Source organism: Dromaius novaehollandiae, chromosome 1 (genome assembly GCF_036370855.1).
Source record: "Dromaius novaehollandiae isolate bDroNov1 chromosome 1, bDroNov1.hap1, whole genome shotgun sequence".
Classification (NCBI taxonomy): domain Eukaryota; kingdom Metazoa; phylum Chordata; class Aves; order Casuariiformes; family Dromaiidae; genus Dromaius; species Dromaius novaehollandiae.
Window position 1 is genome coordinate 136,192,123 of NC_088098.1, and position 16,661 is coordinate 136,208,783.

The window sequence follows — 16,661 nt, forward strand, 5'->3', positions numbered from 1 at the left end:
GACCCTATTAGAGAATCTGTTATACTTCATCTGACACAGGTAAAACAAATGATGAATTAAGCTCTGCTTCATGATTTTTATGTTCATTTGAAAACACCTGTGATTCCACAAATACAAGCTTCCACTAGGGGACGAAAGTAAAGGTGTGGCTTGGCAGCACATTACACGAGTGGGAAGTTGAGTTTACCCCTCCATCTGTTGCAGATGACTTTGAATGACAACAAAATCTGGCAGACAAAAACATAACAGAATGGGTTGTTCTCTCACTCCATTCCAGACCATCAGTGTCTCCTGGTGGCTAGCACCTCCACAGGTATCAATACAGCAAATAATCAAGATAACAAGCCGTAAATTCTCAAGGTGTTTCTCCTGCAATTATATTAAGGATTTCAGCTCAGTGCTGTTTCTCATGTCCTAGTTTCCCGTATGCTATACAGGATGCCATCCTCATTTCCTGCCAATAATAACTATTTACTTTTAGAGTGTAGATTAGAATTTATATTTAAATAACACTTCTCATACCTATGCAGAGAGGCTTATGTAGTTACTGACAAATCCAAAAGAGTAACAAGTCCCAAAATACAGTTTACGGTTTAGAATTTGTGTCCAGAGAGATTATTAAAAATTCTGGAAAGACGTGAAGGGCAGATACAAAATGTAAAGTAAAAGTTTCACTAATGGCACATGAGTGATGAGCCACCTTGAAAGGCTTGGACATGTTGGAAGGTGGCACCCAGAGCAGGCGTCATGACTAAATTTATTTCCCATTTTGGACTCTCACAAAGGGCCTTAGATGTGTGCCTTCATAGCGTTAATTAATCTAATGGGAATTTCAGGCACTGTGACCTACTTGAAGTATAATAAGGCATCTCTTAACAAGGTTTGAAGAAGACTGTATTATCATGGGAATTGAAATTTCCACGGCATAGGCAGTAAGCCATGATTTTATTCTCGGTACTATAAATCTTAAATGCAAGCATGTCCCCATTGAAAAATGCCCTTGAGTATCTCACTGTGTTTGGTGTTTAGCATTTTCCTTAAGAAAACTGCCATGCAAGCAAATTACTAGACGGTAACCTCATCTAGAGTGTGAGTTTACAGTGCTCTGACATAATTGAGCAAATACATGTTTTCTCTCCAAGGTGAGTGTGAAGTTACTGACCCCAGAACAAGAAGAGCAAGGTGCCTTATGCTTACACATGGGGCCTTGGGCAAAGAGCATGAGTAAGGGCTGTTGTCATGGTGCCTGCTCCCAGACCTCTGCTGCATTTACACCTCCCCATGGAAAGGCCCCTAGGCTTTTCTGTAGGTGCTGCCAGAATCAAGTCTTGGAGCTGTCTTTGGAGAACACTAGGACAGGCTAGTACTAGCTCTGTCTACATTTACCTCAGATTTTCATAAGGCAGGTATGTCACCATCAGCTGTATATAAACTGGTGGTGGTGTGTGACAGTGGTGATCACCGCATGGGTAATACGGAAGTGTTCTAGAAAGCCCAACTTTGTGTAAAATACAGTGTGGGAAAGAGAAGCTGGGAAAGGCCAGAAATACAGAGATGTAGCAAAGCTTTTACAACTGGTAGAGTTATCCCCCATCAAGCCTGAATGCTGTTATTCTGCTATGTAACCATAATCAGATGCATGCATTCACCAAACTACTTTGAAACTTATGAACTTATGATCCAAATCTTTAGCCTTGGTGACATCAACACCAAACATTAGAATGGACTTCAGCAGTATAAATGGGAGCTACCATGGGGTGCCTGAAGATGATCTGTTCCCAATATTTATCACTAAGAATATTCTGCTTAAGGTGAGAATTTACCATTAATAAACACTCATCACAGGAATGAGCCATCATACACTTGGCTCAAACAACAGTTAAAAATTACAGATTGTGAACTTCTTTCTTAGATGTCTAAATAAATGCCACCCTGACTAGCTTTCCCTTCAGCATTTTGCCTCTGTGAGAAAAAGGCCAGACCAGGAGCTGCACAGCCAACGAAAAGGAGCTGTGGGTGCTGAATGCAAGCAGATCCATTGACAGGGAGGGCAGTGTCTCTGCCCTTCAAACACTGCCAGAGAAACACAAGAGCAACCTTCAGTGGATCATGCCCATTCAGACACATTCAGTAAAAGGCCCACACTCATATGCTTCTTTTCCATATTCAAGACAGACTCATGCTTCTTCACTTGGGAAGATGCTGAAGGTGATATTAAATCCCAAACAATGCCTGATTCATTGTGTCATTCTGTAAGATGCATCTGATGGGCTCTCACAGTGCCCTTGAAGCTGATGGGCCATTCACCCCAAATGTGAGTTAGAGATGATGCTATGGTCTGCTGTGCACCCAGCTCATAATCATTACAGCACTCAGGGAGAGAATGAATTTCTTTTATTAGTAAGACTATAGCTTAAACTGACTGACAAGATCTGCACATGCTTAATGAAAAAGGCTACTTTATAAGGAGCTGTCAAGTTTTCCTACCACTCATCATTTAGGAGCATGAATATTGACATTAGCTTTTTCTTTTCGTATTGATACAAAGCCAAACCCTTCCCTGACATCTGTGGAGCTGCAGACCTTTTGATAATTGTGCCTATGATAGCACAGAACCAGCAAGGTCCATTTTATTTATACTGTGATGATTTTAATAATCAAATTCACTGCAGTGAAAATCAAAATCTAAAAACAAGGAGTCTTGTCTTTTTTCTTTTCTTTTTCTTTTCTTTTCTTTTCTTTTCTTTTCTTTTCTTTTCTTTTCTTTTCTTTTCTTTTCTTTTCTTTTCTTTTCTTTTCTTTTCTTTTCTTTTCTTTCTGAGTTGGGGTTTTTGCTTTGCTTTGGAAATGATCTTTAGATCCACTTTAAGGGCCTCCGTATGCTGCCAACAGCAGTGTCCAAGTGAAAACTTTATCCTGCACTCACAGAGGAAGCCAGCACAATAATGATGCATATTCAAACAATGTAATAAAATCAATTTAAATGTTAAGCAGAGTAAAATCAGTATAACTGCCTCTTTTCAGTGAACAGGGTTCAGTCAAGGCTAGGTAAGGCATGGCTCTGGCTAACAGTGGTGCCTACACTGGAGGAAGTATCAGGAGCTGCTATGCTTTGAGAAGTGTCAGAAGAGGAATCTCACACATTTAATGCTGAAAAAGAGACTACAGTAGCCCTGCCTATTTCACTGAAAGTAACGCAGGACTATGTGGTCAGTCACTCAGCAGACTTCAGCCTTCCTCTTGGATTTCTCCACCACCTGTTTTTTAGTAGTAGCCTCCCTGCCTATTTCCCCAAACACACCAGCTTGGCCTGCTTTTCTCCAAAACATGTCATATTGCTTGAAAAGACCCACGCCTTCCTCCTCCACAGCTATATTTGAGGCCTTATTTTCATGTGATGCCTAGAAAAAATCTGCTAATCAGTCAGTGCTGGGGGAGAGAGCTGGCAATGATTATTTTACAGGAAGCTTCCGTAACCTTTGTGCTGTATGCCTAATGCTCTCACTGCTGGTCTTCTTATCTTTCCTCCCTGTGCCATGCCGTAACTTGTGGCTCACCGATTTTAATGCTTGGGAACTATATCTACTTGCATGCATATACTATGGATAAAGCAGCATGGCCCTGCTCCAGAAAGTAAGTAGAAGATAACACAGTCAATAAATAACGGTACATTATAGGGTCTTACAACATTACTAAGTATTGGTTCAACTCCCACTGTTTGTAGTAAAAGACTCACTGTGTGAGCAGCAGAATGGCACAGGCTTGTGCAACTGGACATATACTTTTGTGGAGTTGCCTTTGTGCCCTCTTATCCTGAACTGAAAAAAGACTTAAGTGCATTGTTGAGGTTCAGGAGTCTTTTCAAGATTGATCAGCCGTTACAGCCTTGGACTCAGAGAGAGGCTTGTTAATAGGATGTATTAAATAAGTCTAAATGGAATGAATAGGAAACATTTCTTTTCCATAGGGAACACTTTATCTCCAACACTGGAAATGTCTCAGCTCAAATGTCTCAACTGCTGACACATCGCAACTCAGCTGCAGCAGCATTTGATTTAGCCTTTGCCGCATAAGCTCATTTTTGTTTACGGAAAAGTTATGTTTATTGGCTAGGCTTTGTAGAATGAAACATTATCGTAGTCCAAAGAGATAGCAGGAAGAGCACTTTTTTGTTAAAACTTAATCTTGTCATTTTTGCTGCTTTAATCATTCTTGGTTTGAAAAAAATAGGGTTCTAATAAATCTAATATATATTTGGTGTTACTCCCAACACCCCGCACTAGATTTTCTTTCCTAGTGCAAGAGAATGTATCTGCAGATCCTCCCCCTTAATTCTAATTTTATAGTACTTTCTAAGATCTATTTATGTGTGTGTGCTAATGTACAGAGCTCTTTCCTTCTCAAATGAAAGCGCCAATTCCAGCTTTACTGGAGTTTCTCCTGGAATTTTAACAGATTTATAGACAGTTACTAGTAATAAATTCATACTGGTAGTAAAGAAAATAGTAACCTACCTGAGCCAAAGGCCAGTCCTGCACAATTTTCTCTGCTCCAACAGGATTAAATAGCAGCTGGGGTTACACGGTACTTTGCTGGACTCTGCCTTACATTAAGAGAGGATGGGGAAAGCATAAGGATCAGTTCTAAATCACATTAATGAAACTGAATTGATTAAGTAGCCTGAAGGACCTTAGTGTAAGTCTCAGTAAAAATATTCTCGGTCACATTTCAACAACTCTGAATGAGGGCACAGCTAATCCTCATAATATAAATGTTTTGCAAAAGAAACTTCATTATTTCTATGGCCTGTTAAGGGTCTCCTTTAAGCCGGTGGCAGAAAACTTAATAAGAATCAGTAATCTAAGCAGCTTCTAGGTGGAGATTCGAAATATTTTCTTAACTGATACCTTAATAAATCCCAAAGTGTGTCATAGGAAACACCTCAATCTACCAAAATACATTTTCCCAGCAAGAAGTGTCTGCAAGACCTATTATGTAAATGGAGATGTGTGTGAACTGGTAATTAATGTTAACATTGGACACAGAAACAAGGACAATTATTAGTGGGTAGAGGCAGAAGTTCTGCACACATCAGGTAAAGTCACTAAATGTTCTATACAGATCAAGGTCAATAATGTTAATAGTGAGGAATTCATGGTATATTTCCACTTCTACTGTGATTTTCTTAGATCTGGAGCATTTCTGTTATCTGCAAGTAATGCTAGGTGATGTAAGACAATGCTTTCTAGCAATTGTTCAAGAATTGCTAATGTATGCTGCTGTTCAAAGGCACAAAACTTTCCTAAGGCTAATTGAAAGCCAATTTAAATTTCATTTTATCGGATATAATCTGGTGTTAATATTTAATGTCCTCTTCACACTTTAAAGCTGTTCAGATTATTTCACATACTCCAGGACTGCTGAGAATGTCACTGGGCATCCAGATCTCTTCAAAAATCCCTCTCTTTGTAACTACGGAAAGGCGCTTAGTTATCTCATTACTCTTTCATGTGCGCAGTTCATGAGATTACTGATTTGCCAGCACAATTTGTAATAGCCTTGTTTGCCTTAGCAGAAAGAAACCAGACTGCAGCCATACAGAATTTGCAATTTCCTGACACTTCAACAAATATGGTGTTATGAGAGAACTTGCAACACTTTTCTGCATACTGCAGGTTTTCCAAGAAGCATCAGGGACTTTCTGATGGTGTAGAGTGCTACATTAAAGACATTTGAATTGGAGATTATCAAGCTCCATACCTTTTCATGTCACATTCACAGTGGAAAGTGTGAGTTTTGATACCTGTACTATATCCGAAAATATCTACTCAAATGTATTATTCTAACTATTTTATGGTCTTTATCATTGTAATGCACCCATCATTTCCATGAAAATGCAGTAAGAGAAGGAGTTTAGTGTAAGAAAATACAATAGAACTGTAATGAATGGGCAGAAAAAAAATCAAGTTTTAAATGGTTAGCAGATAGAGCTAGAACTCCTCCAGTAAAAAATCCTGTATCAGTTACCTATACATTCTGCCTCCCGCAGCACTCTTACACATCTAATGTCTGTGTCCAGCTCTCAAAGCTGTTTGTAATAAGGAGGGAAAAGACTGTTAAATGCATGGTGAAATAGATTGATGACCTAAAATGCAATAACGTTTAACAAGAGCACTGTCTCCTTCAAGCTGCAAGCTGCGATTGATTCTCCGAGGACTCAAATTGTTGTGTAACAGATGCTCAAACTGCAACAGCTAAACCAAAGACGACTTGCATTTTGTTTTTTTTTTTGATGAGTCAGACACAAAGCCCACTGATGTCAACGTAGCACAGGAGAACTTCCAAAACATGCCGCTATATTTTTCCTTTAATTAATCAACCTCATGCAGCTGAGTTTCACAGCCCATAACTGTTAGGCACGTTCAGTTATTCCAAAGCAATTGCTCTTAGCCCCTTTTTTTTTACAGGCGACACTGACAGCAGTTCTCTGTTGCCCTTCCTGGTAGTGGCCTCGTCCATCCTCTGCCCCACTCCCTGGCCCCCTTGCGCTGCATCAGCACCATTGTTGCCACCTCACCTCAGTGGCGGCAGGAATGGGAGCACTAAAAATTTAAAAAAACCAAGCTGCCAGATCCTTAGTGTCTGTAAATCCATTGTTGGTCCAGAATGTTGCCGCAGGAGCAAACCGGACTTGGGATAAACACTCACGGAGGGAAAAGAGATTTCCCAGGGGTGTTGTGACAGTGCCTCTGCCTTTATCTATTTGGTCATTGGAAGACAAACTTTTTTCATGCTCGATAATTTACAAAAAAGCAAGGGAATAAGCACATTTATCAAACTTAAGATTTCTTCTAACTAAAAAGCAACAGAAGCCTTGTTATTTCATCTGTCATGGTTTATTAGCTATAAACTTTGTGTAATTCAATATTTACCTTTTGATAGAGTGTTCAATGTGAGTCCATATTTCTATAGAGGCCATTCATGAGCATTTTTAAAAACACGGTATATAAAATTAGAAAATATATCCAAAGGCAAGAAAAACCCAAACGAGAATAGAGATGCTTTAGCATTTTGACTTTTTTCTTATAAATTCTCTTCTAAATGTTGTTTCAAGGGAGCTGAAACATTAACAGTTATGCAAATTTTAATTTGATAAGAAAATTATTTTTCAGTGGTTTTCATACCAGATTACACAGCATCTGGAAAAGAGAAAGCAAAGCATGTTTCAAGTAAAATAAACTACATTGCCTCTGTACACAGTAATTCAAGACATTTGTATTCTAGACAGATGTTTGAATGCATACATTCATTACTTTACAAAGCAATAAGTAATATTCAGAGGAGATATTAAAATTACACCTACTTTATGAAATATGTACAGTGTTTTAGTTCATAACTAAGCTCCTGAACATGCGTTCTTGCAAAATGATACAAAGTGGGTTGTGTCTTTCAGCTATCTTCAGAGTGAACTGCTGATAAAGGCAATCTATAATATATAACTGGTTCTCTCTGTCATAATTTTTATAAAAAGCAAATACTCTATGGTCTTTTTAAGATACTGCTAAAGTGTGCGTCATGGCAATGGATCACCATGTTTCCTGAATTGATTCCTGGCTTGTTCTAGACCGCTAACAACTGGTCCTAAATGCACATTGAGAACAATTAGAAGCAAATGCTGATTTTTGCTCTGGGAGCAACCAACTGAACTGGAAATACCTTTCTGGAGTCCACTGCTCACCTATCTATCATTCACAAGGCTCTGCTTCTTGGAAATGAGATGGGTTACCCTTTGAGACTCCTAACCACTGATTGAAGGAAGTTGAAAAATGAGAGGTTTTCTTTGCAACCTGGCCTCTGGCCCTCAGCTCATACAGCATGGCTTACCTCTTTCCAGAAATGCAATGCAACACTGAGAGAAAAGCATCCAACTTTGCCAAAACGCACAACATTTCCCTTTGGCCATCAGTAAATTATTTTGTTCCCACAGTTTGTCTTTTACATGGTCAAAACAATATTCACGTACATGAGACCTGTGGCTGTGTTTAGCCATTGGTCTGCAATAAGCTGCCCTGTCTTGGCCTTCACCTTCAACCTGCAGCATAGATAGTAAAATTGTAAGCACTGTAGACATAAGACTGATCTGAGATTTTTCTGACTTTGCTACTGTCTTCTCCTGAGTGAGCCTATGGGAATAATGCATTTTTCTTCTGGGTCTTCCTCCCACTCAGTCTGCTACATGAGTAACCACACGGTGCAAGGGAGACAGGCTGCTGCTCCGGTCCTTCCTAGGCATGCTTACGGTGTAACGAAGCTGGAGCAAGAGGTCTAGATTCATCCCAAAACATGAACATTGCCATTAGGGACGTATTCACAACAGGTTCCCTCTATAATGCCCACAGCGGGCTAGACAGCTCCAGAGGATCAGCCACATGGGCAGAAGGCTGAACACCACTCTGGAGAGGCCTCCTCTCATCCTATTAAGGTGCCTCCAGCTAGGCAGGATGAGTCTGTGCCCAAGTCTGCGTCTTGGACAGGCATATGCATGGTCCAATTAAGGAGAAGGAAAAGCCTCTTTCTCCTTGCAGACCATCTTGGTGGCCTGACTGATGTGGCTGTGGGATAGTTTTGGCAAGGATACAAGCAGCAGCTAGTAAGTACAAGAGACCTGGGCCTTGACTGCAGCCTTGTTGAGGATGCTGATGACAACTGGTGAGGAGGAAGTGTGGGCTGGGGCTAGGCAACTGTGGTGGGGTTTGTCTTGGCCGAGGTTACCCCTTCAAAAATTAGGCATCTAGCCTGAACCAGTCATCTAGAACTGGTCTGGGTGGTCAACGGAGAGAGACAGGGCACCTTGTCTCATACAAAGGGGGGTGTCCAAACCAGGAGGGATGACCCCCTAGAAGTGCCCCCAGGTGATGGGGGCATTGAGTTTGGGAGCCCCAAAGAAGCATGCTACCCTGGGGATGATGCTCAACTCTGTCACTAACCTCCGGGACTGGTAGACAAGCCATTTCTACTTTGGAATTATTTTAGGCTTTTCATAAAACACAGATGAAAACATCACTTTTTTTTGGCAAAATGTTTTGAACGCTTTTGGACTAAAAACCTGTTCACTAGACTGATGTTACAGTCATTGTTCTCTGCCTCATAGCACAGAGACTTGTGTCACATCCACCTCGCACTAAAAAGCAACTGTGGGAGACAAGTGAAATGCTTATGTGTTATGGTGGACTGAACAGCAGTAATATGCTGTCCGACACAAAGCCCAGATCCATGAATTTCAGAGCAATATACTGTACTGACCTAAGGGACTGACTGGTCTTGACAACACACAGCAGCACTTCATAGCAAAAAGATGTTCATCATAAGGCAGGCATTTTTAGCGTGAAGTTAATTAATTTACATTAAGATGGATTAAATCCTTATTTCAAAAGAATTCTATGATCAGTTCTCTTTAATTCATATCCACTTATGGTAAAATAGTCAAACTGATCACAGAAATCTTTTGAAGCAGCTATTTCCAGAAACAAGCAATTAGGCACTTTTAAAATGAGTTTTGGATGTGATTTTAATATAAAATTAGATAAAGTCTTCATTGATAATCTTGGCATAAAGCAAAGTGGTATTTAGTCTCTATTCTTAAAAGATATTACAGTTGCCACTGAAATGATCAATTATTATGAAATGCAAAGTAGGCACATAGGTACTCAGCCAGCCAGCCAGCCAACAGTGGTGAACTTTACAATTTGTTGTGTCACTACTTCTTTTGTCCCCTCTGGGAGAAGACCTACACAGATGCCCCAGCTGGGTAAGGACTCACGTACTAAGTGTAATTCCACATCCAGGTCCACTAATTTCAAGGCTCTGGGCTCTTTATTAATCAGTACCAATCATACTAACATGATTAAAGGTGGTCTGTGTGGTTAAACTTCAGGCTTTCTAGTGAAACTATTACAGAGGAGAAACAAATTATACAGGATCTGTAATGCTGTCCCGAGCTAACAGCACTTGGGCGGCCTGGACTGGGATTTGTAGATGAGTTTGGCCCAGGGGCGATCCTAGTAGCACCTCTGCCTCCAGGAGCCAGTGGGACACCCTGCCATCAAGCCCAGTGCTCCTCAGAAATGGTTGACTTACAGCCCGGGCAACAGGCTGTCTGAGCCCTTTATGCTACATGCCTGCAGGTTAAGCACAGCTGAGCTATCCAAACTAAAATACACTTTACAGCCGGGTGAACCACATGCTTATGCTAAGACCATCTTTTTCTGATGCTAAATAAATATGAATTTCCAGAAGATTCAAATCTGCTTTCTCTTGATATGTACATTTTTTAGGCTTAAAAGATACCAACTTGTATAAAGATGATGTCATTAAAAAAAAAAAGGAAAAAAAGACTAAGGATAGCACAAATAGCTCAGTAAAGGTGCAGAAAGCCTTCAGTTTTGAATAATGCCATCTGAACATTCCCTTACCAACTTGAACTGCTGCCTCCTTCCTCTTGGAAAGGGCAGTATAAGACAGCTCTGATGATTTATGGAAGAATGATATAGGCACAGCACCTGCTTTGGTTTCCCAGGATGGAGCAGGTAAGCTACCCTGTTATCATCATGATGCCTAGCACTAACAATAAGGGTCATGCATTTAACATTCAGGGGATTGCGTATTGCTCTGATAAGCAGCACTGAATTTCTTGCCTTTAAAGAAGGCTGAAAGACCAATTGGATACACACAGATGCTTTTCTGAGTAAAAAAGTTTGTATTTTGTCAGAAAAATGAGCAATAAGGTGTATAATTTCTGCCAAACCATGCATAAAAATGTGAGCTTTCTGTTTTATAGCTATAACGTTCATTTCATTCAATTTCAAATCAAAGTAATTATGAGAATCAGTATTACACATATCAATAACAGATTCCCTGTTTTATTGTTAGGTTAAATAAAGGCCCTTGAAATTTTTGTTTTGCTTAAAAAGAAGAAAAATTCATTACCTTATGCAGTATTTTGTGGTTTTTTTCTACCTAAAATAAATGTCTGGGTTCTAAAATATAACCCCTCTTTTCCACCGTGTGATGATTTTGCTTGCTTAGTTATTGTTGCCATGCAGCAGAATCACACACCTTCAATTTTCCATAACTAAACATTTTCTAAAAGGCAATATTTGGAACAGTGCAACCCAAATGCACCTTTTAGGCAGAGCTGAAGGAGAGGGATGACTCTGAAATCTTTAACTGGTGTCAGTATTAGAAGGTTTCTGTACAGAATCACAGAACGGTTGAGGTTGGAAGGGACCGCTGGAGATCATCTAGTCCAACCCCCCTGTGCAAGCAGGGTCACCTAGAACACGTTGCACAGGATCGCATCCAGGTGTGTTTTGAGTGTCTCCAGGGAAGGAGACTCCATAGCTTCTCTGGGCAACCTGTTCCAGTGCTCTGTCACCCTCACAGTAAAGAAGTTTTTCCTCATGTTCAGATGGACCTTCCTGTGTTTCAGTTTGTGCCCGTTGCCTCTTGTCCTGTCACTGGGCACCACTGAAAATAGTCTGGCCCCATCCTCTTGACACCCTCCTTCAGATATCTGTATATATTGACAAGATCCCCCCTCAGTCTTCTCTTCTCCAGGCTGAACAGGCCCAGGCCTCAGCCTTTCCTCATGAGAGACATGCTCCAGTCCCCTCATCATCTTCAGAGCCCTCCGCTGAACTCTCTCCAGTAGTGCCATGTCTCTCTTGTACTGGGGAGCCCAGAACTGGACACAGTACTCCCGATGCGACCTCACCAGGGCTGAGCAGAGGGGGAGGATCACCTCCCTTGACCTGCTGGCAACACTCTTCCTAATGCAGCTCAGGATACCATTGGCCTTCTTGGCCACAAGGGCACACTGCTGGCTCATGGTTAACTTGTTGTCCACCAGGACTCCCGGGTCCTTCTCTACAGAGCTGCTTTCCAGCAGTTCAACCCCCAGCCTGTACTGGTGCATGGGATTATTCCTCCCTAGGTGCAAGACCCTGCACTTGCCCTTGTTGAACTTCATGAGGTTCCTCTCTGCCCCACTCTCCAGCCTGTCCAGGTCTCTCTGAATGGCAACACAGCCTTCTGGTGCAGCGCAGCCTTATGGTGAAAGGCTGTGAATTACTTTTGCATTCTTTGCAGGGATTTTCCAAGTTTACTTATGAGCAATAATTTTGGAGCCAAACTACACTGAATTATTCTAAACTTAAGCAAAAACAGCTGAATGCTGTGTTTTACTCAGTGTCTTCATCACCCACCATGTTCAATGGGCACAAAGGGAATTCAGGAATCCCAGAAATCTCAAATTCCTAGTGAAGAACATGGAATACTGCACAATGTCTGCCCCCCCCCCCCGCCATTTAATTCTTCTTGAAAAGGCATGAAGGTAGCAAGGTACCTACTCACATGTTCCTGTTAAATATTAATTTCATGCTTCATGCTGGTTTATCTAGTGGGCAACTATATATTCAATAACCCTCTGGTCCACAGTGCTTCTGACCTAGGATAAAAGCCTAGCACCACTGTAGTAAATAGCAATAATTCCCCATTGAGGAAAATACAGCAGCCTGCTCAAGACAAAGTTCTCCCATCCGCACTCTGCAGTTGGAGGATTATTACACAAGCACCATGTGTAGGACAGAGCAGAGTGGCGCGGCCCCAGCTACTGGGTCCGGGACCAGGAAGTTTCCAAGGACTGGGAAGTATTAGAGAGTGTGTCTCTGGAGGCGCCTGCCAAGGCAGAGGATTTATCTCGAGTCCTTTGAAAATTTATCAAACGTGAGAAACTTTGCAGACAACGCTCCAGGTTCAAAGAATCAATGTCGCGGGTGTATCAGCAAACACTGACGTAACTCTAGGGAAGGGATTAGACTGCTGTAAAAGTGTAAATAAGTACATTGTGTTTCTGAAACCAGGGTAATGAGACAAGTAACGAGAAACAAAAAAATCATTTACAGTTTCAAATATTTGAGTTTCATACCAGGATATTTCAGACAACTTTCCTGAGCTCTTTTTTTTCTGACCTCAATCACTGCATTTTGTTTTCTTAATTATTTTAACACAGGAATGAAATTAAAAGAATCCCTGCCTCAGATTTGCTCTTTCTGTGGTATTAAAAAAATCAGCACAAGTTTGTGAAATATATTCAAAAATATTTTTTTCCTGGAAACTTTTTTCAATGGATTTTTTTTCCACAGAACCACCCAGTTTTCTTAAAGTTATTAAATGGGGGGGAAGTCTGAATAAAATGAAGAATTTCAACAAAAATTTGCACGCTAGTTTTCATCTGAAAAGGCTTGGCTTAAGTTGCTAAGAATTAAAAGAAGTTGTAGGTATTTTAGCTTCTTACAAAAGACTTACACTTTAGCTGGAAACTCCCCAGCTCCCCAGTGTTTTGCTATCAAAACAAAGAGAAAAAGAGTATGAGAAAATTAAGCAATGGTAAGGCTGTGACACATGTGGACATAGGCAATTGCATTTGGGGGAAATCAGAGCCAGAAAACTCTTTCTGCTCAGTTAGGAATAGAAAGGTGCAATCAATAGCACTTATTTAATTCCACCATGCCATACCTTCATAATTCTACTGTGTTAAAGCCACATCTTGATCAGAGAGGCAGTGTCCATGTGCAATAACGCTCAGCCCTCAGGAAGCTGTTGTCGATGCTCTTATCCTCATAGTTGCAATTTGCTCAAATTGAAGCTCTTGCTTCACCCTTTCCCTCAGAAACAAGAATTCAGAAATTATTGAAGTTTCTTCTGAAGCAAAAGTAATCTGCTGTTCATTACCAATCAGGAGGACACATCACAGTGCAGTCAGTGTGACTACTATTGAAGCACATAATTCCAGCTTACCTTCAACTAAACTGTTACTAGGCTGAAGAAAATATTTACTGAAAATACCTCAGGCCAGATAAATTTTTCTCATTTTGCTATGTCATAAACATCTCAAAACTCAACCAAACTCTCTCAAAAATGCTCGCCCACTGAACCTAATATCAGGAGCTTCTGGTACTGCGTGGCTCAATGTTAAAGCTCAGGGAAAGTGTCCTTCTGCTGAAAACTGGAGTAAAAGAGGACTTCATATAGCCCAGTAAATTGAACTTAAAGCCATAGCTACACAGTCAGTTGAACAAGGGAATTGATTTAACTGTAAAATAACCCAGAAGTCCCCCACCACATTAGTTTTCAGGCTGGTCAGGGGTGGGAGCACTTGTGTCTGCACAAGGGATAGCCACAGGGGAAGTGGCCAGGGTGCTGGGGCCAGGGGCAGGACTGCCCTTCTTCGCAGCAGCTTGGAGGAAGGTCAGATTGACTTGGCAGTGTAGCCACATCCTCAGCTCACATACCTGATGGTTGAACCTATCTGGAGGGTGCCACTCCCAAGGGCAAAAAAGAGCTTAAATTTTCAGGGCTCTGCCTTTGACATAACAGCCCATTTGGAGTCCCTAGAGACCGCAGTTCCCACCAGCATCCCTGGGCGCTCACATATCCTAGGCTGATCATGATTACACTGCACTTGTAACATTTTTGCTTTCACAGAGCAAGCCTACCACAAGGTTTTACTGTATTTGTTTTGCCATGGGAAGAAAAAAAGATCAGCATTGAAGAGGATGAGGCCCATTAAATATTCTGCTACAATGATTGTTTTTTGGCCTCATTTGCAGCAGCTTTCTTTATCAGGTGTGTAACTTCTTTGCCTGTTCTATAGCCCATGCATGTCAAGAATTTGTTATCTGCAAGACATTGTGCTCCTACTTCTAGAATAGCTGATACCTGGTACAAGAACTATTCTGAAGTGAAAAATATAGAAGACCTGATTATCCAATCTGTTAGCCAGTTTTGTCACTCTGTCTCCACAGATTTCTATGAAGATAGGAGATTTCTATGAAGATAGAAGGATAAAGCTGTTGGTTGGAGATCAGACCTTGCACTCCTGATGGCTTTTACTGAACAACTACAGTGTTACAAAGCACTACTGCATGAAAAACACCTCTGCTTCATTTTCTATTACTTGTCTGCCCTTAGCCAAACCCACCTAAAAATCTGCATTACCCCTTAGGTGATGAAACATCCATTATATCACACCTCAAAGACAGGAAGAGCAAAATAGGAATGCTTAGAAAATGCTGTGCTGTCTCCTCTGCAACATGGCAAAGCTCACACATTTAAAAATTGTAAACATATTCCAACTCACATTTATTCACATGTTACTGCTTTCATATTGATGTGGTGCAAGATACTGCTCATTTCAGATGGGGTCACCAACATACCCCAGTAAACTCTTGATATCTTTTACACCATGAATTAATACTGTACTCAGAACATTAATAAATACTTGAAAAGTCTGTAAATAACCTACACTGAACTCTTTTGTAAAATTATTTACCTTATTTAAGTGGATTTATTTTGGCATCAAAATAAATTATACCATGAACTGTAGATGCAACCATTCAGACAGATTTTTCCCACTTGTATGGTCTTTACCACTGCTGCAAGTCTGCCCAAATCCAGGATTGAGCAGAAACTGATGAAGAAATTCCAGGTCCAAACTGGATTTGATCTTTTGGCACTCTCTTCACTCCCATTAAAGGCAGTGGGTCTTGAAGGGATGCAGCCCATCCCAGGGAGCTCCTGTGGTCAGGTACTAAATGATCTGCTGCTCTGGACATCCCTCAAGCCAGGATTAAAAGCTGGACACTTCAAGCTCCTCTGAGATCTCTGAACACGACAAATTTCCTTCTGTGCATGTGTGTGCGCGTGCGTGTGTGTGTGCTACTCCCCAACCCCACAGAGCAAAACCAACCTGCCACACTAGGCATGCCCTGTGCTGGTCCCTGACTATGAACTTTAGACATAGCCTTCATGACAGGCATGGTTGCCATTGATAAGGCTGAAGGTAGCCAAGGAATGGTTGGTGCTCTTGAGGGAGGTCATTCGTGTGGTGCTCCTGGCCATGCTCTGAGAGCGGATGAGGAGGCGAGCTCTGCAGCAGAACAGCTGGTTGTTGAACTGTTTTCTAAAGCTCTTGCTGAGCAAGTAGAGAGCAAATGGGTTGACACAAGAGTTAGTGAAGGCCAGGATCCGGGCGCAGATGCTGGCAATGAAATGCAGCACTGATGTGTCCACCTCTGAGTAGTGGTAGGACCGGTATAAATAGATGATGTGAGTGGGAAGCCAGCAGAAGGCAAAGAGGCACACAAAGACCAGTACTGTCCTGGCCAGGCGTTTACGAGATTCAATCTGGAAGAACAAAGGGAAATGCAACAAAGGGAGATTAGCAACTCGCTTTGACCAGTAGCTGACTCTTTTTCCCTGTGTGGTAGCTTGGGGGCTAATGCATGCAAGGCAGCACAATGACAGCAGGGGAACTGGACTGCAGGTCAACACAGAGTAAAGAACCTTCCTTGCCTCTCCTCACCCACCCTTCCCCTAAAAATAAATGATTTTGCAAATTCATTAAATAATGAAATACAGTCTTTCTTTTCCTGTTCAGAGATAAACTTCCAATGGCTTGTCATTTAGTAAAACCCTCTCTCAGGTAACAAAAGTGCAGATGCCATCATTAATTATCTGCTAGGATAGGAGCCTGGGTTACTTCACAGAGCCCAGAGGCAGGACTTTTTACCTTGGGGCCATGTGGTATATGTACACAAATG

The 16,661-nt window shown here is 41.3% G+C and overlaps 1 protein-coding gene across 2 annotated transcripts in view; it reads right to left on the reverse strand.

The window, feature by feature from the left end:
- Positions 1 to 6,887: 6,887 nt before the first annotated feature.
- GRPR (gastrin releasing peptide receptor) overlaps positions 6,888 to 16,661 on the reverse strand; it is a 32,697-nt gene continuing 22,923 nt past the window's right edge. The window contains exons 3-4 of one of the 2 annotated variants that reach the window (XR_010385489.1): positions 13,576 to 16,245; positions 6,888 to 13,402 (exon numbers count right to left, since the gene is read on the reverse strand). Coding sequence is in view for 1 of the 2 variants with exons in the window: in XM_026120779.2 (XP_025976564.1) it covers positions 15,853 to 16,245 (393 nt within the window). In the remaining variant the exon portion in view is untranslated. Of the gene's footprint in view, positions 16,246 to 16,661 lie in introns of both variants that reach the window. The other variant, XM_026120779.2, reaches the window with a different exon arrangement.